This window comes from Bombina bombina, chromosome 5 (assembly GCF_027579735.1).
Source record: "Bombina bombina isolate aBomBom1 chromosome 5, aBomBom1.pri, whole genome shotgun sequence".
Lineage (NCBI taxonomy): Eukaryota > Metazoa > Chordata > Amphibia > Anura > Bombinatoridae > Bombina > Bombina bombina.
Genome location: NC_069503.1, coordinates 828,651,702 through 828,669,306, shown reverse-complemented (window position 1 = coordinate 828,669,306; position 17,605 = coordinate 828,651,702). Strand labels below are relative to the sequence as shown.

At 42.6% G+C, this 17,605-nt stretch overlaps 1 protein-coding gene across 1 annotated transcript in view; it reads left to right on the top strand.

Annotated features, from left to right (window-relative positions):
• Nucleotides 1–17,605, top strand: part of SMCHD1 (structural maintenance of chromosomes flexible hinge domain containing 1) — a 1,770,687-nt gene that overhangs the window by 337,872 nt on the left and 1,415,210 nt on the right. The window contains exons 8-9 of the mRNA XM_053715865.1: nt 2,878–3,041; nt 3,289–3,382. Of these exons, the coding sequence (XP_053571840.1) occupies nt 2,878–3,041; nt 3,289–3,382 (258 nt within the window). The remainder of the gene's footprint in view (nt 1–2,877; nt 3,042–3,288; nt 3,383–17,605) is intronic.

Below are 17,605 nucleotides of genomic sequence, written 5' to 3'. Positions count from 1 at the left end.
GCTATACTTTAGACTGAGGTACATGTAAGGTGGGAGGGGTTTTATAGAGCTTTTAGGGTTTGGAAATCTTTGCCTCCTCCTACTGGTAAAGAAGAGTAATTCACGGGAGTAATAGGTTGTGGACTGTCACCACCATGAAATAAATGAATTTATCAGGTAAGCATAAATAATGTGTTTTTCTGGTGTGGGGGCATGCACTTCCACTCATCTGGAAATCTCTAATAAAACAGTTAACTTAGCATGAACCATAAAACCACCGAATAGCACAATAAGGGAAAGTACTCATAGAAGTAGAAAGTCTCAAAAAGCTTTACTGCTTTGCTTTTGTTGTTCACACTGTCTATCCCTTTTGAAGTTTTCAAACAAGTGGAACATTAGTCTGCTTCCTTTGAAACACATCTTTCAGACTCCCAAGAAGAGTTTTCTCCCATACAAGAATTAATGTTTTCTTCCTGACACATTTAACATTTTCTAGCTTAATGGACTTTTTTGCACAACTCTGACTTCATATATGCATATTTTCGGTATTAGTTGCTTCCACCTTCCGTCACCCCTGAGGCAGTCAATTGTGTGGTTGCATGTAAGTACTTGCATTAAATTAGTGTTTTAGTTGTTTCATCAACAGTTATTTTCCTTTATGGATATTACACTTAATGAATTAGCATATCTCTCCATCTGTGATGCCTCAAGTAATGCATTATGCTTTATATGCAAGTTCTGCGGCATTTACATTTGAAGCATTACAAACAATGTGGTTAAAAATCTTGATAGTTGACAGTTCCTTTTATGCTGCAGCTGATGGTCTTACAATTTGCTTGAAGATTGTGGCTTTATTAGAATTCATCTTCTCATAAGGAAAATATCAGGTGGTTAGATTTGCTTTCTCTCTCATAATAGCAACCTACAGGGAGTGCAGAATTATTAGGCAAGTTGTATTTTTGAGGATTAATTTTATTATTGAACAACAACCATGTTCTCAATGAACCCAAAAAACTCATTAATATCAAAGCTGAATAGTTTTGGAAGTATTTTTTAGTTTGTTTTTAGTTATAGCTATTTTAGGGGAATATCTGTGTGTGCAGGTGACTATTACTGTGCATAATTATTAGGCAACTTAACAAAAAACAAATATATACCCATTTCAATTATTTATTTTTACCAGTGAAGGACACTCAAAAGCCTGCCATCCATGGATTCTGTCAGTGTTTTGATCTGTTCACCATCAACATTGCGTGCAGCAGCAACCACAACCTCCCAGACACTGTTCAGAGAGGTGTACTGTTTTCCCTCCTTGTAAATCTCACATTTGATGATGGACCACAGGTTCTCAATGGGGTTCAGATCAGGTGAACAAGGAGGCCATGTCATTAGATTTTCTTCTTTTATACCCTTTCTTGCCAGCCACGCTGTGGAGTACTTGGACGCATGTGATGGAGCATTGTCCTGCATGAAAATCATGTTTTTCTTGAAGGATGCAGACTTCTTCCTGTACCACTGCTTGAAGAAGGTGTCTTCCAGAAACTGGCAGTAGGACTGGGAGTTGAGCTTGACTCCATCCTCAACCCGAAAAGGCCCCACAAGCTCATCTTTGATGATACCAGCCCAAACCAGTACTCCACCTCCACCTTGCTGGCGTCTGAGTCGGACTGGAGCTCTCTGCCCTTTACCAATCCAGCCACGGGCCCATCCATCTGGCCCATCAAGACTCACTCTCATTTCATCAGTCCATAAAACCTTAGAAAAATCAGTCTTGAGATATTTCTTGGCCCAGCCTTGACGTTTCAGCTTGTGTGTCTTGTTCAGTGGTGGTCGTCTTTCAGCCTTTCTTACCTTGGCCATGTCTCTGAGTATTGCACACCTTGTGCTTTTGGGCACTTAAGTGATGTTGCAGCTCTGAAATATGGCCAAACTGGTGGCAAGTGGCATCTTGGCAGCTGCACGCTTGACTTTTCTCAGTTCATGGGCAGTTATTTTGCGCCTTGGTTTTTCCACACGCTTCTTGCGACCCTGTTGACTATTTTGAATGAAACGCTTGATTGTTCGATGATCACGCTTCAGAAGCTTTGCAATTTTAAGAGTGCTGCATCCCTCTGCAAGATATCTCACTATTTTTTACTTTTCTGAGCCTGTCAAGTCCTTCTTTTGACCCATTTTGCCAAAGGAAAGGAAGTTGCCTAATAATTATGCACACCTGATATAGGGTGTTGATGTCATTAGACCACACCCCTTCTCATTACAGAGATGTACATCACCTAATATGCTTAATTGGTAGTAGGCTTTCGAGCCTATACAGCTTGGAGTAAGACAACATGCATAAAGAGGATGATGTGGTCAAAATACTCATTTGCCTAATAATTCTGCACTCCCTGTATAGTTTCTTTTTTTTTTTTTTATTTATTTTGGGTAAATTCAGTTATATACTTTCTTAGTTCATTGTCATAATGGTTGGTCTTCAAGAATGCAGAATTTTGGAAAGTGTCGGGTCTGTTTTCCTTTTCTGCATCTGTTGTGCCGCTTCTTCAGATATGTCCTAACTTGGCTATATGTTAACTGAAAGGAAGGGGTGAAGTGTTGCAAGCTTCTGGGATTTTTTTTGTCTATTCTATTATCATGAGACCATATACCTACCAATTTTGAATACTTACTATATGATGAAATGCGTTTAGCATAATTATAAACATGGCTTTATGGGCTCTTATGAGTTATTTTGTTAAAATGAAGTAATTCCAGAGAGTAAAGGGTGTTCATGGAAGAATACTCCCCCCCCCTGTATAGTCTATATTAGAGTTAAATAAAATGAATATTAATTAATTATAAAGTAAAACTGCCATTTGTACCTTTTTATGCAACATTTTGAATGTTCCATGTTTTTTTTAGCCAGCTGACTATACACATGTCACAGAAGATGAGCGATTTCTTCATAATCTAATTCTTGAAGAGGAAGGAAAAGATAGTTTTACAACGGTTATTATAACTGGTGTTCAACCTGTACATATACAGTACTTGAAGAATTTCCTTCATCTGTGGACCAGGCAGTTGGCGTAAGTGCTCTAGACTTTATATATCTTTACGATTTCTATAACTTTTTGCCATTCTATTTTTTTTTTTTTTTTAAACTAACTTTAAAAAATTCATTTGTTAATACAAATGGATTATTTTTTTTCTTTTATTGATGCATTTTTTACTTTATGGTGGTACATTGTTAACTTTAAGAAGTATTAAAAGTGAAGGAAAGGAAGACAGCTCTTCACTTTTTACTGTGCATCTAATGATAAGTTCTTTTTTCAGACACATCTATCACTACTACATTCATGGACCAAAAGGAAATGAATTTTATAGAGCCAAAGGCATCCAAGGTCCTTTCAACAATATAGACATTGCAGTAAGTATTTTATGATTTTGTTTAGATGTTATAGAGAAATTAATTACACTTCAAAAGCGGAACCATTGACTAATATCAGTGGCTTTCTAGTTTAAAATTGTAAATTTTCTTCATAAATGGAAAGAGTCCACAGCTGCATTGATTACTTTTGGGAAATAACCTGGCCACCAGGAGGAGGCAAAGACACCCCAGCCAAAGGCTTACATACTCCTCCCACTTCCCTCATCCCCCAGTCATTCTTTGCCTTTCGTCCCAGGAGGTTGACAGAGAAGTGTCAGAATTTAATTCCTCTCTTATGGAGGGTAGTACTCTTTGACATGGGAACGGGAGTTTTAAGTAATCCTGACAGTCTCTCAGTGAGAGCTTGAATGAAAGTTAGAGTCCAGAGATGCAGAAAGAGTCTTTCTGCGAAACCATCCCGACTCATGTTAACAGCTCCTCAAACAATCAGCGTTGTCGAACTTCGATTCGCTGCCTGCTTTCTTCTCTCAAGTCCATTGCGGAGTTGAGGCTACTATCCAACACACTTGAAGGGCCGTGTTCCTGTTCCACGGAGTAGATTCCGGTAAGATTGTTTCATTTTACTTCTTCATGAATGTACTGTAACTCATTTGTTCCTGCGAATTCACATGAAAACTACAGGGTCTTAGTGAGACTCCTTTAAGTGTCTTGGAATCGAGGGTTAATATCTCCTGAGGTGGACTATTGAAGTCAGGGTTCTGCAGAATTACCTATTTTCCACCTGGTTACTGCTCCTTTAATTCAGAAGTCCTGCCTACCTTTTCTATAAATGTCAGCCGCACCCTCAACCTGGTGCTTAGTATTTTGTAGTAGTAATACATTGCAACTGCTTGCACAGAGTCTCTTGTCAGAGGATAACTCTCTTGGGAAACTAAACTAACCCCCTAAACCTGAGTCTTCAAAGAGACAATATAACCTACTCCTGCATACCTATTAAGCTCATATTGAGAATATCCAGCTACACCAAGCTAAAACAGACTCACCATTGACTCGCAACTTTCTTGCCACAGACTTCAGCATTACCAAGGAAACTGTTTCAAAGCAAAGAGACAGATCTCTTCCAGTAAGGATACAGTGGGACTGCTAGTGGTTTCAGAGGAATAAGATCTGTTTGTGGAATTACCTCTCACTCCGTGCAACGGAGACAACACCCCCTGTGACGTCACGTATCCTCCGGTAACGGAGCGAATACAGGATCCACTCTCAGACCTCAGCAATACCTCCAGAGCTCCAGGCCCTAAAGCAGGTAACAGCAATCGTGGAAGCAAAGCACAATGTGTATTCAGTAATGAACTCTCTGTTAAGAGCAAACTAACACATTAGATAAACAAAGCCTGTACTGCAGCTGGAGCAATACAAGTCTCTTACAACCGTTTACAGCTTCCTTACCTAATTGTGTATAGTAACTCTGCTGTGCGCTTGTTAGAAATCAACCCATCAACTTCACTAAGCTACAAGGTTAACACTTCTCCATAGTGTGTACCTTTTACTTTTGTGATACAATCACAACATAATTATTCAGAGTGAATCTGCAGATGAGTTCCACTGCACAAAATTCAAAAGATTAAAACATATCATTACAATTGAACAGGTTTTTTTTAATCATGTTTGTTATGTGATTTAATCTGCTTATGTGTCATGTTTACTGGGCTTGTGGCTTAGAACATAACGGCCTGTTGAAGTGACGTGACCTTACGGTCGGGCACACTTTTTGTTGGACTGTACGGTTCACCTTGTGACCGAGCATGTTTACGTTCTGGTCTTCCATTTCCACATTCCTGACACTGTGGCGAAGGAAAATTTTAGTCCGCTTGTGTCTGGTACATAGGAGGTGGTGAGTGCCCCAGCCATTGTGGGTGTCAGGTGCCGTTCAAATTGTATTATATATAGTCCATTTTTAGGTATCCTTGATCCAGTTATGGAGGATACTGATGTTGAGATTGGTCAACATTCAGATTCTTCGTCCTGTGAAAAATGCAAATTGGCCCCATTGACTCAGGTCAGTCGGTTATGTTCTTTAGGCCATCATAGAGCACCTTGTTCCTCGGGCTTGGGGATTCAAGAGATTTCTGAGCCATCCGCCTCAGGGGGCCCTGTCCTCCGGGAGGCAAGTTCCCTACCGTTTTCTACTACTACACATGTTATGTGTTTCCCTCCTTGGAGGGTGGATTGTTTCCCCCGGAGGTTGTGGCACGTTTTAGCTTTTACATACTTTTGGCCCTTGCACATCTGCAAAGTCCAGATGTTTGTTCGTGATTGTGCTTGTGCCCGAAAACCCCAGGTCCTTCAGCCTCTGGAGGGCATGAACAGTTCCTTGCGGGTGTAACTGTGCCTGAGTGTTGTGCCTTTTGTTACAGGTGGGGTTGCCTTAGTGTTTTACTCAGACACGTTTTTGAGTTGCTTGGGGACCCTATCCTTCTTGGGTATGGAACTCATCAGTCTCCACCTTCGAACAGCGCATTTAGTTAGACATGGGGGGATGAAGTAATCTCCTTCAGTCTTGTTATCAAGATCTTTTCCAGTGTTGTTGGAAGACAGGGTTTCTGTTAGGGTGGTCCTGTGGAGCTTCTGTTCCTTTTGGGCGTTCACCCTCGGGTCGCCTATTGTTTTATTTATCCGGTTAGGATTAATTTTATTTTTCATACTAGGTTTCCTGTGGAACTTTTCTGGGATTGATACTCGCTGTTTACTTCTACAGAAGTTGTTCGGGACACGTTAGTCCCTTGTTTGTCTGTTTTTCCTTCCTCTCTGAGGGTGGCTTTAGCCATCTTGGAAGTTATGGCCCTGTTGCAGGCTGGTCCTGCTTGGGTTCAGATCTTCTGTCTCGTGGCTTATCAGACATGTGGCGCCTATTATACCTTGCTGGTCAGGTTGGGGTGCCAAGTGCTATTAACATTATTTAATTTTGTTTTTCAAGATTCCGCTAAGCATTCTCAAGAGGATTTGCGGGTCCGTGCGGCTCTCGGGATTGTTCCAGTCCTAAATAGCCATTTCTCTGGTGACTGGGTCAGTGAATTTTGCTGCGTCACTCTCTGTTGCTTCCAATACCTTTGGAACCTAGAGTATTTCTTCCCACGTGGTGGGAAAATTAGAGGGTTTAGCGCCTCTTTGATTCCCTTTAGGAGATGGTTGTTCCTTTTTCGGGACTTTCGACCGTGAGGTCTTTTTGGGCTCCGGTAGGATTCCTTCCCCGGTGTTGGGAATGCTATGCATCTCCTTCTTGGTTTTCCACTCATATGGTTCAGGTATTGCCATCCCGGTGGCACATGTTTTCCTGTCCTCTGACTTCGAATCTGAGGTGATGTGGAGGGTTGATGTTGCTCTGTTCGGGTTACTTGTCTTCTCTGTTCCCCTTGTGTCTGGAGCTCGTGGCTAGCTGGACAGCTAGCTCAGCATTCTAATGGTCTGTGGCTACTCTGTACTGTAAAAAAACAATGCCTAGATTTAGAGTTCTGCATTAGCCGTCAAAAGCAGCGTTAAGGGGTCCTAGCGGTGCTTTTTACCGCCCGCTGGTATTTAGAGTCAGTCAGGAAAGGGTCTAACGCTCACTTCCAAACTGCGACTTTTCCATACCGCAGATCCCCTTACGCCATTTGCGTATCCTATCTTTTCACTGGGATCTTCCTAGCGCTGGTATTTAGAGTCTTGGCTGAAGTGAGCATTAGACCCTCTACCGACAAGACTCCAGCCGCAGAAAAAAGTCAATAGTTAAGAGCTTTCTGGGCTAACGCCGGTTAATAAAGCTCTTAACTACTGTGCTCTAAAGTACACTAACACCCATAAACTACCAATGTAATCCTAAACCGAGGTCCCCCCACATCGCCGCCACTATAATAATTTTTTTAACCCCTAATCTGCCGAACGCACACCGCCGCCACCTACATTATCCCTATGTACCCCTAATCTGCTGCCCCTAACATCGCCGACACCTACATAATATTTATTAACCCCTAATCTGCCCCCCCAACGTCACCGCTACCTTACCTACACTTATTAACCCCTAATCTGCCGACCGGACCTCGCCGCTACTCTAATAAATGTATTAACCCCTAAAGCTAAGTCTAACCCTAACACCCCCCTAAATTAAATATAATTTTAATCTAACAAAATAAATTAAATCTTATTAACTAAAGTCTTCCTATTTAAAGCTAAATACTTACCTGTAAAATAAACCCTTATTTCTCCAACATTGGTGGGTCTGGTCCACGGCGTCATCCATAACTTATGGGATATTCTCTTCCCCAACAGGAAATGGCAAAGAGCACAGCAAAAGCTGTCCATATAGCCCCTCCCAGGCCCCGCCCCCCCAGTCATTCTCTTTGCCGCTCTGAACAAGTAGCATCTCCACGGAGATGGTGAAGAGTATGTGGTGTTTAGTTGTAGTTTTTTATTCTTCTATCAAGAGTTTATTTTAAAATAGTGCTGGTATGTACTATTTACTCTGAAACAGAAAGAGATGAAGAGTTCTGTTTAAAAGAGGAGTATGATTTTAGCAGCAGTAACTAAAATCAATTGCTGTTCCCACGCAGGACTGTTGAGATGAGAGAACTTCAGTTGGGGGGAACAGTTTGCAGACTTTTCTGCTCAAGGTATGACTAGGCATTTTTCTAACAAGACTGTGTAATGCTGGAAGGCTGTCATTTTTCCCCTCATGGGGATCGGTAAGCCATTTTATTGGACTGAGAAAGTATAAAGGGCTTATTATGGGCTATTAACTGGTGGACACTCTTAAGGGCTAAATCGATTGTTTATTTAAGTTATATTTGAAAGTTTGAAGTAATTTTCACACTTTTATTGTTTGGGGGAACATTTTTATCGCCAGGCACTAATTTAGACACCTTCCCAGTCAGGAAGGGTCTTCACTACTCATTTTCGCGCCATTATTGCACAGTTACTTTTGAGTACAGTGCATGCAGCTGCATGTGTGAGGGTCTGGTATCCACTGAAAACGTTCCTAGAAGGCTTGAATTGGTATCGTATACCCCCCTGGGATTGGTAAAGTCGCAACAAAGGCTGTGGCTGGGACTGTAGTGGGGTTAAAATTACAAACGGCTCCGGTTTCCACATTTTAAGGGTTAACAGCTTGAAAATTGGGGTGCAATACTTTGAATGCATTAAGACACTGTGGTGAAAATTTGGTAAAAATTGGATAATTCCTTCATAGTTTTCCACATATTCAGTAATAAAGTGTGCCCTGTTTAACATTTAAAGAGACAGTAACAGTTTTGTTTTAAAACGGTTTTTGTGCTTTATTAACCAGTTTAGGCCTGTTTAACATGTCTGTACCTTCAGATAGATCATGTTCTGTATGTATGGAGGCCAAGGTGGTCCGCCCTTCAGATGTATGTGATGATTGTGCCATATCGTCCAAACAAAGTAAGGACAGTACTGTCACATTTAATAAGGTTGCCCAGGATGATTCCTCAGATGAAGGAAGTAAACATAGTTCTGCATCCTCTCCTTCTGTGTCTATACCAGTTAAGCCCACGCAGGCGTCCCCTAGTACTTCTAGTACGCCAATGCTTATTACTATGCAACAATTGACGGCAGTAATGGATAACTCCATAGCTAATATGTTATCTAAAATGCCAGGATTTCAGAGAAAGCGCGATTGCTCAGTTTTAAACACTGTAGAGCAGGAGGACGCTGATGATAATTTATCTGTCATACCCTCACACCAGTCTGAAGTGGCAGTGAGGGAGGGTTTGTCAGATGGAGAAATTTCTGATACAGGAAGAATTTCTCAGCAGGCAGAACCTGATGTGACATTTACATTTAAATTAGAGCATCTCCGCGCATTACTTAAGGAGGTGCTATCTACTCTGGATGATTGTGACAATCTGGTCAACCCAGAAAAATTGTGCAAGATGGACAAGTTCCTAGAGGTCCCGGTGCACCCTGATGCCTTTCCAATACCTAAAAGGGTGGCAGACATTGTGAATAAGGAGTGGGGGAAACCAGGCATACCCTTTGTCCCTCCTCCTATATTTAAGAAATTGTTCCCCATGGTCGACCCCAGGAAGGACACATGGCAAACAGTCCCTAAGGTCGAGGGGGCGGTTTCTACTCTAGCCAAACGCATGACCATTCCCATTGAGGACAATTGTGCTTTTAAAGATCCTACGGATAAAAAATTGGAGGGTTTGCTTAAAAAGATTTTTGTACAGCAAGGATACCTCCTTCAACCTATTTCGTGCATTATTCCTGCCACTACAGCGGCGTGGTTCTGGTTCGAGGAACTGGAAAACTCGCTCAGTAGAGAGACTCCATATGAGGAGGTTATGGACAGAATTCACGCACTTAAGTTAGCTAATTCCTTTATTTTAGACGCCGCTTTGCAGTTAGCGAGATTAGCGGCGAAAAATTCAGGGTTTGCAATTGTGGCGCGTAGAGCGCTCTGGTTAAAGTCTTGGTCGGCGGATGTATCTTCCAAGACAAAATTGCTTAATATCCCTTTCAAAGGTAAGACCCTTTTTGGGCCAGAATTGAAAGAAATTATTTCAGACATCACTGGGGGAAAGGGCCATGCCCTCCCACAAGATAGGCCTTTCAAGGCTAAGAATAAGTCCAATTTTCGTTCCTTTCGCAATTTCAGGAACGGACCGGCTTCCAACTCTACAGCCTCTAGACAAGAGGGTAACGCTTCCCAGACTAAACCAGCCTGGAAACCAATGCAAGGCTGGAACAAGGGTAAACAGGCCAAGAAGCCTGCTGCTGCTACCAAAACAGCATGAAGGGGTAGCCCCCGATCCGGGACTTGATCTAGTAGGGGGCAGACTCTCTCTCTTTGCTCAGGCTTGGACAAGAGATGTTCAGGATCCCTGGGCACTAGAAATAGTCTCTCAGGGTTATCTTCTAGAATTCAAGGAACTACCCCCAAGGGGAAGGTTCCACATGTCTCACTTATCTTCAAACCAAATAAAGAGACAGGCATTCTTACATTGTGTAGAAGACCTGTTAAAGATGGGAGTTATTCACCCAGTTCCAACTGTGGAACAAGGTCAGGGGTTTTACTCAAATCTGTTTGTAGTTCCCAAAAAAGAGGGAACTTTCAGACCAATTCTGGATTTAAAAATTCTAAACAAATTTCTCAGAGTTCCATCGTTCAAAATGGAAACCATTCGAACAATTTTACCTACAATCCAGGAGGGTCAATATATGACTACCGTGGATTTAAAGGACACATATCTACATATTCCTATCCACAAAGATCATCATCAGTTCCTAAGGTTCGCCTTTCTGGACAATTATTATCAGTTTGTGGCTCTTCCATTCGGACTAGCTACTGCTCCCAGAATTTTCACAAAGGTGCTCGGGTCCCTTCTAGCAGTTCTAAGACCAAGGGGCATTGCAGTGGCACCTTATCTGGACGACATTCTAATTCAAGCGTCGTCTCTTTCCAAGGCAAAGGCTCATACAGACATTGTTCTAGCCTTTCTCAGATCTCACGGGTGGAAGGTGAACGTAGAAAAGAGTTCACTATCTCCGTCGACAAGAGTTCCCTTTTTGGGGACAATAATAGATTCTTTAGAAATGAAGATCTTCTTGACAGAAGTCAGAAAGTCAAAGCTTCTAACCGCTTGTCAAGTTCTTCTCTCTATTCTGCAACCTTACATAGCTCAGTGCATGGAAGTAATAGGATTGATGGTTGCAGCAATGGACATAGTTCCTTTTGCTCGAATTCATCTAAGACCATTACAACTGTGCATGCTCAATCAGTGGAATGGGGACTATGCAGACTTGTCTCCTCAGATTCAAGTAGACCAGTTAACCAGGGACTCACTCCATTGGTGGTTGACTCAGGATCACTTGTCTCAGGGAATGAGTTTCCGCAGACCAGAGTGGGTCATTGTCACGACCGACGCCAGTCTATTAGGCTGGGGCGCGGTCTGGGACTCCCTGAAAGCTCAGGGTCTATGGTCTCGGGAAGAGTCTTTTCTCCCGATAAACATCCTGGAACTGAGAGCGATATTCAGTGCTCTCCAGGCTTGGCCTCAACTAGCGAAGGCCGGATTCATAAGATTCCAGTCTGACAACATGACGACTGTAGCTTACATCAATCATGAAGGGGGAACAAAGAGTTCCTTTGGCGATGAGAGGTATCCAAGATCATCAAATGGGCGGAGGATCACTCCTGCCACCTATCTGCAATTCACATCCCAGGAGTAGACAACTGGGAAGCGGATTATCTGAGTCGTCAGACTTTTCATCCGGGGGAGTGGGAACTCCACCCGGAGGTTTTTGCCCAGTTAACCCAATTATGGGGCATTCCAGACATGGATCTGATGGCGTCTCGTCAGAACTTCAAAGTTCCTTGCTACGGGTCCAGATCCAGGGATCCCAAGGCGACTAGTGGATGCATTAGTTGCGCCTTGGTCGTTTAACCTAGCTTATGCGTTTCCACCGTTCCCTCTCCTTCCCAGGCTTGTAGCCAGGATCAAACAGGAGAAGGCCTCGGTGATTCTGATAGCTCCTGCGTGGCCGCGCAGGACTTGGTATGCAGACCTGGTGAATATGTCATCGGCTACACCATGGAAGCTACCTTTGAGACAGGATCTTCTAGTACAAGGTCCATTCGAACATCCAAATCTAGTTTCTCTGCAGCTGACTGCTTGGAAATTGAACGTTTGATTTTATCCAAGCGTGGGTTTTCAGATTCAGTGATAGATACTCTGGTCCAAGCCAGAAAACCTGTGACTAGAAAGATTTACCATAAAATATGGAAAAAATATATCTGCTGGTGTGAATCCAAGGGATTCTCCTGGAGTAAGATTAAAATTCCTAAGATCCTCTCCTTTCTCCAAGAAGGTTTGGATAAGGGATTGTCAGCAAGTTCTCTAAAAGGACAGATTTCTGCTTGATCTGTCTTGTTACACAAACGACTGGCAGCTGTGCCAGATGTACAAGCTTTTCTACAGGCCTTGGTCAGAATCAAGCCTGTTTACAGACCCTTGACTCCTCCCTGGAGTCTAAATTTAGTTCTTTCAGTTCAAGGGGTTCCGTTTGAACCCTTGCATTCCATAGATATCAAGTTACTATCTTGGAAAGTTCTGTTTTTGGTTGCTATTTCTTCTGCTAGAAGAGTTTCTGAATTATCTGCTTTGCAGTGTGATCCACCCTATCTGGTATTCCATTCAGATAAGGTTGTTTTACGTACCAAGCCTGGCTTTCTTCCAAAAGTTGTTTCCAACAAGAATATTAACCAGGAAATAGTTGTGCCTTCTTTGTGTCCGAATCCAGTTTCAAAGAAGGAACATTTGTTACACAATTTAGATGTAGTCCGTGCTTTAAAGTTTTATTTAGAAGCAACAAAGGATTTCAGACAAACTTCTTCTTTGTTTGTCGTTTATTCTGGTAAGAGGAGAGGACAAAAAGCTACTGCTACCTCTCTTTCTTTCTGGCTGAAAAGCATCATCCGATTGGCTTATGAGACTGCCGGACGGCAGCCTCCTGAACGTATCACAGCTCACTCTACTAGGGCTGTGGCTTCCACATGGGCATTCAAGAACGAGGCTTCTGTTGATCAGATATGTAAGGCAGCGACTTGGTCTTCTCTGCACACTTTTGCCAAATTCTAGAAATTTGATACTTATGCTTCTTCGGAGGCTATTTTTGGGAGAAAGGTTTTGCAAGCCGTGGTGCCTTCTGTTTAGGTAACCTGATTTGCGCCCTCCCTTCATCCGTGTCCTAAAGCTTTGGTATTGGTTCCCACAAGTTATGGATGACGCCGTGGACCGGACACAGCAATGTTGGAGAAAACAGAATTTATGCTTACCTGATAAATTACTTTCTCCAACGGTGTGTCCGGTCCACGGCCCGCCCTGGTTTTTAAATCAGGTTGAAAAATTTCTTTCTCTATACACTACAGTCACCACGGCACCCTATAGTTTCTCCTTTTTTTCTCCTAACCGTCGGTCGAATGACTGGGGGGGCGGAGCCTGGGAGGGGCTATATGGACAGCTTTTGCTGTGCTCTTTGCCATTTCCTGTTGGGGAAAAGAATATCCCACAAGTTATGGATGACGCCGTGGACCGGACACACCGTTGGAGAAAGTAATTTATCAGGTAAGCATAAATTCTGTTATAGCTACAATATAACGAATAATTATATTGTAGATATTTTAGGATTTATATTTATTTTACAGGCAACTTTGTATTTATTTTAACTAGGTACAATAGCTACCAAGTTAAAATAATTTAAAAAATTACCTGTAAAATAGATCCTAACCTAAGTTACAATTAAACCTAACACTACACTATCAATAAATAAATTAAATCAATTAACTACAAGTACCTACAATTAAATAAACTAAACTAAATTACAAAAAAAACAAACACTAAATTACAAAAAATAAAAAAAAAATACAAGAATTTTAAGCTAATTACACCTACTCTAAGCCCCCTAATAAAATAACAAAGCCTCCCAAAATAAAAAAAAATTCCCTACCCTAATCTAAATTAAAAAAGTTAACGGCTCTATTACCTTACCAGCCCTTAAAAGGGCTTTTTGCGGGGCATGCCCCAAAGAAATCAAGCTATTTTGCCTGTAAAAAAACAACAATACCACCCCCCAACATTACAACCCACCACCCGCATACCCCTACTCTAACCCAAACCCCCCTTAAATAAACCTAAAACTACCCCCCTGAAGATCTCCCTACCTTGAGTCATCTTCACTCAGCCGAGCAGCGATGGACCAAAAGAAGACATCCGGAGCGGCAGAAGTCTTCATCCTATCCGGGCAGAAGAGGACATCCGGACCGGCAAACATCTTCATCCAAGCGGCATCTTCTATCTTCATCCATCCGACGAGGAGTGGCTCCATCTTCAAGTCCTCCGGCGCGGAACATCCTCTTCTACCGACGACTACCGACGAATGAAGGTTCCTTTAAGTGACGTCATCCAAGATGGCGTCCCTCAAATTCCGATTGGCTGATAGGATTCTATCAGCCAATCGGAATTAAGGTAGGAAAAATCTGATTGGCTGATTGAATCAGCCAATCAGATTCAAGTTCAATCAGATTGGCTGATCCAATCAGCCAATCAGATTGAGCTTGCATTCTATTGGCTGTAGGGGTAGGGATATGTGGGTGGTGGGTTGTAATGTTGGGGGGTGGTATTGTGGTTTTTTTACAGGCAAAAGAGCTGATTTCTTTGGGGCATGCCCCGCAAAAAGCCCTTTTAAGGGCTGGTTAGGTAATAGAGCTGTTAACTATTTTAATTTAGATTAGGGTAGGGAATTTTTTATTTTGGGGTGCTTTGTTATTTTATTAGGGGGCTTAGAGTAGGTGAAATTGGCTTAAAATTCTTGTAATCTTTTTTTATTTTTTGTAATTTAGTGTTTGTTTTTGTAATTTAGTTTAGTTTATTTCATTGTAGGTACTTGTAGTTAATTGATCTAATTTATTTATTGATAGTGTAGTGTTAGGTTTAATTGTAACTTAGGTTAGGATTTATTTTACAGGTAATTTTGTAATTATTTTAACTAGGTATCTATTAAATAGTTAATAACTATTTAATAGCTATTGTACCTAGTTAAAATAAATACAAAGTTGCCTGCAAAATAAATATAAATCCTAAAATAGCTACAATATAATTATTTGTTCTATTATAGCTATATTAGGGTTTATTTTACAGGTAAGTATTTAGCTTTAAATAGGGAAACTTTAGTTAATAAGATTTAATTTATTTCTTAAGATTAAAATTATATTTAACTTAGGGGGGTGTTAGGGTTAGGTTGAGACTTAGCTTTAGGGGTTAATGCATTTATTAGAGTAGCAGCGAGGTCCGGTCGGCAGATTAGGTGTTAATACTTGAAGTTAGGTGTCGGCAATGTTAGGAAGGGCATATTAGGGGTTAATACTATTTATTATAGGGTTTGCGAGGCGGGAGTGCGGCGGTTTAGGGGTTAATAATTTATTATAGTGGCGGCAAGGTCCGGTCAGCAGATTAGGGGTTAATAAGTGTATGTAAGGTAGCGGCGACATTGGGCAGATTAGGGGTTAATAAATATACTATAGGGGTCGGCGGTGTTGTGGGCAGCAGATTAGGGGTACATAGGTATAATGTAGGTTGCGGCGGTGTCTGGAGCGGCAGATTGGAGGTTAATAATAAAATGCAGGGGTCAGCGATAGCGGGGGCGGCAGATTAGAGGTTAATAAGTGTAAGATTAGGGGTGATTAGACTCGGGGTACATGTTAGGGTGTTAGGTGCAGACTTAGAAAGTGTTTCCCCATAGGAAACAATGGGGCTGCGTTGGGAGCTTAACGCTGCTTTTTTGCAGGTGTTAGGTTTTTTTCCATCCCAAACTGCCCCATTGTTTCCTATGGGGGAATCGTGCACGAGCACATTTTTCAAGCTAGCCGCTACCGTAAGCAACGCTGGTATTGAGGGTTGAAGTGGCGGTAAATATGCCTCTACGCTACCTTTTTGGAGCTTAACGCAGCCCTTCAGAGAACTCTAAATACCAGCATTATTTAAAAGGTGCGGGGGAAAAAAAACGCACCCCTTTGGCCCCCAAACTTTAAATCTAGCCGCAAGGGTTGCTATTTCGATCCCCGGCAAGGTCTAATCAGCCTTTCCTCCTTTCGAGGTTGATAAGATGAGCAGCGCCTTGTGCCCCTTAGGGGGGTTAGTCTCACTTCAAGCATAATCATATTAATGATGCTTGGACGCCTGTTAGCTCTAGTGTCCTTTTATGTCCCTGGCTCTTTGGTGTGTTGGGCTCCTGCAAGGGTTGGTCTCTTCCCTTTGGTTCGGTACTTGCAAGGGCTTCTTGCTCTTCTGTTGCTGCTGTTATCTGGATTATTCTGGATTTTTCCCTGGGAAGTCTGATTTTTTTATATCAGACAGGGAATATATGTGCCTAGAAGATTTTGTTTAATCCAAACATTTGTGGGGCCCATGCTTCTTGTCCTGATCTTCCGGTTGTCGAGGCTTTGGCTCAGTGTTTTCTCTTTGGGGATCCCGCTGTGGGATGTTACCGGACCTTATGATCCTAGGACTGGCCTGGGGGTTCCAGTTTCCATGGTGCATGGGCTTCACACTTATTCTGGCTGTTCTGTTCTACAACTTGGCCAGATTTAATGAGAGCTGGGGTTCCTTGGGCCTTGTCTTGTGCCGAATGATACGGTTCCCCTGGGGCAGCCAACTAATGTGCCCTGATGGTGGGCTTTCCTGCCTAGCAGGTTGCTCAGCTGTCACTTTTGCGCCATTTATGTGTGCTCGCACATTGGTGTTTTATGGGGTTCTTCCGTGTTCGCAAGTGAAGTGGCCTTGTGTCCTTTCAGTTCTTCCTGCGACTTCCTGTCCTCTGGGCATGTGTTTATCAACGCTCTCCTTTTCAGGGGGCTCTTTGTCCTCCTTACAGAGGTGTGGTTCCCTTTTTGGGGGCCTCTACTGTGTTCGGGAGGTTGGAACAGATGTTTATCTGGCTCGGGGACTAGTCTGCTCTTTGAGTTGTTCCTTTCCATCTGGGGAGCTTCTGGCTCCACGTTGAGACTTAGTCGGGTGACCTTGCTAGCTCTCCTTGGGTCTAACGCCTGCACGTTTTGTCTTTAGATTGAGGTGGCTGTGTCCATTCTTCTGCCCTTTTGGGGGCCGGTCTTGGGGTTCCTTTCGGTTACCTTCAGATCTGCCATTGCTTGGGCTGGTCCGGCTAGGTGTTGGTTCTGTGATCTATTGTTTATCTTCAGGTCTTGGGGGTGACAGTGGACCTTCTTTTTTAGGGTTTCTGTGCCTCTCTCCCTTTGAGATCTGTGAGTAGGCTTGGCGGCCTAGATTGCTTGGCGAGGGTCCTCTTCTTGGAGGTTGGGCCATCTCTGTCTTGGGCCGCTTCTGTCTTACAGATAGTGTATTCTCCGTGTCTTTCTACGGATGGCAGCGTGCTACTGTTCTCAGATGTTTTTTTCTGAGTTTGCTGCTTGTACTTTTCAGTTGCTCAGTCTCTGAGTTCTGACGTTTTGAGAACTTTGTCTTCAGCTGTCTTTTCAGTGCTGTTATGTTTGGGAGATGTTTCTTCCCCTGCTGATGCCCGGTTGCTGCTTGTGAGTTGGGTGTCGTCTCCCCTTGTTTTCAGGATCCATTCGGGTCTCTCTGGACTTGTCCTTCCTTTGAGGGGTTTTTTTCCTTTATGGATTTTGCTGTACCTTTGGGTATCCCTTGGTTTACCCTTGTCCTCTCTTTTTTAGGGGATTTTGTTGTA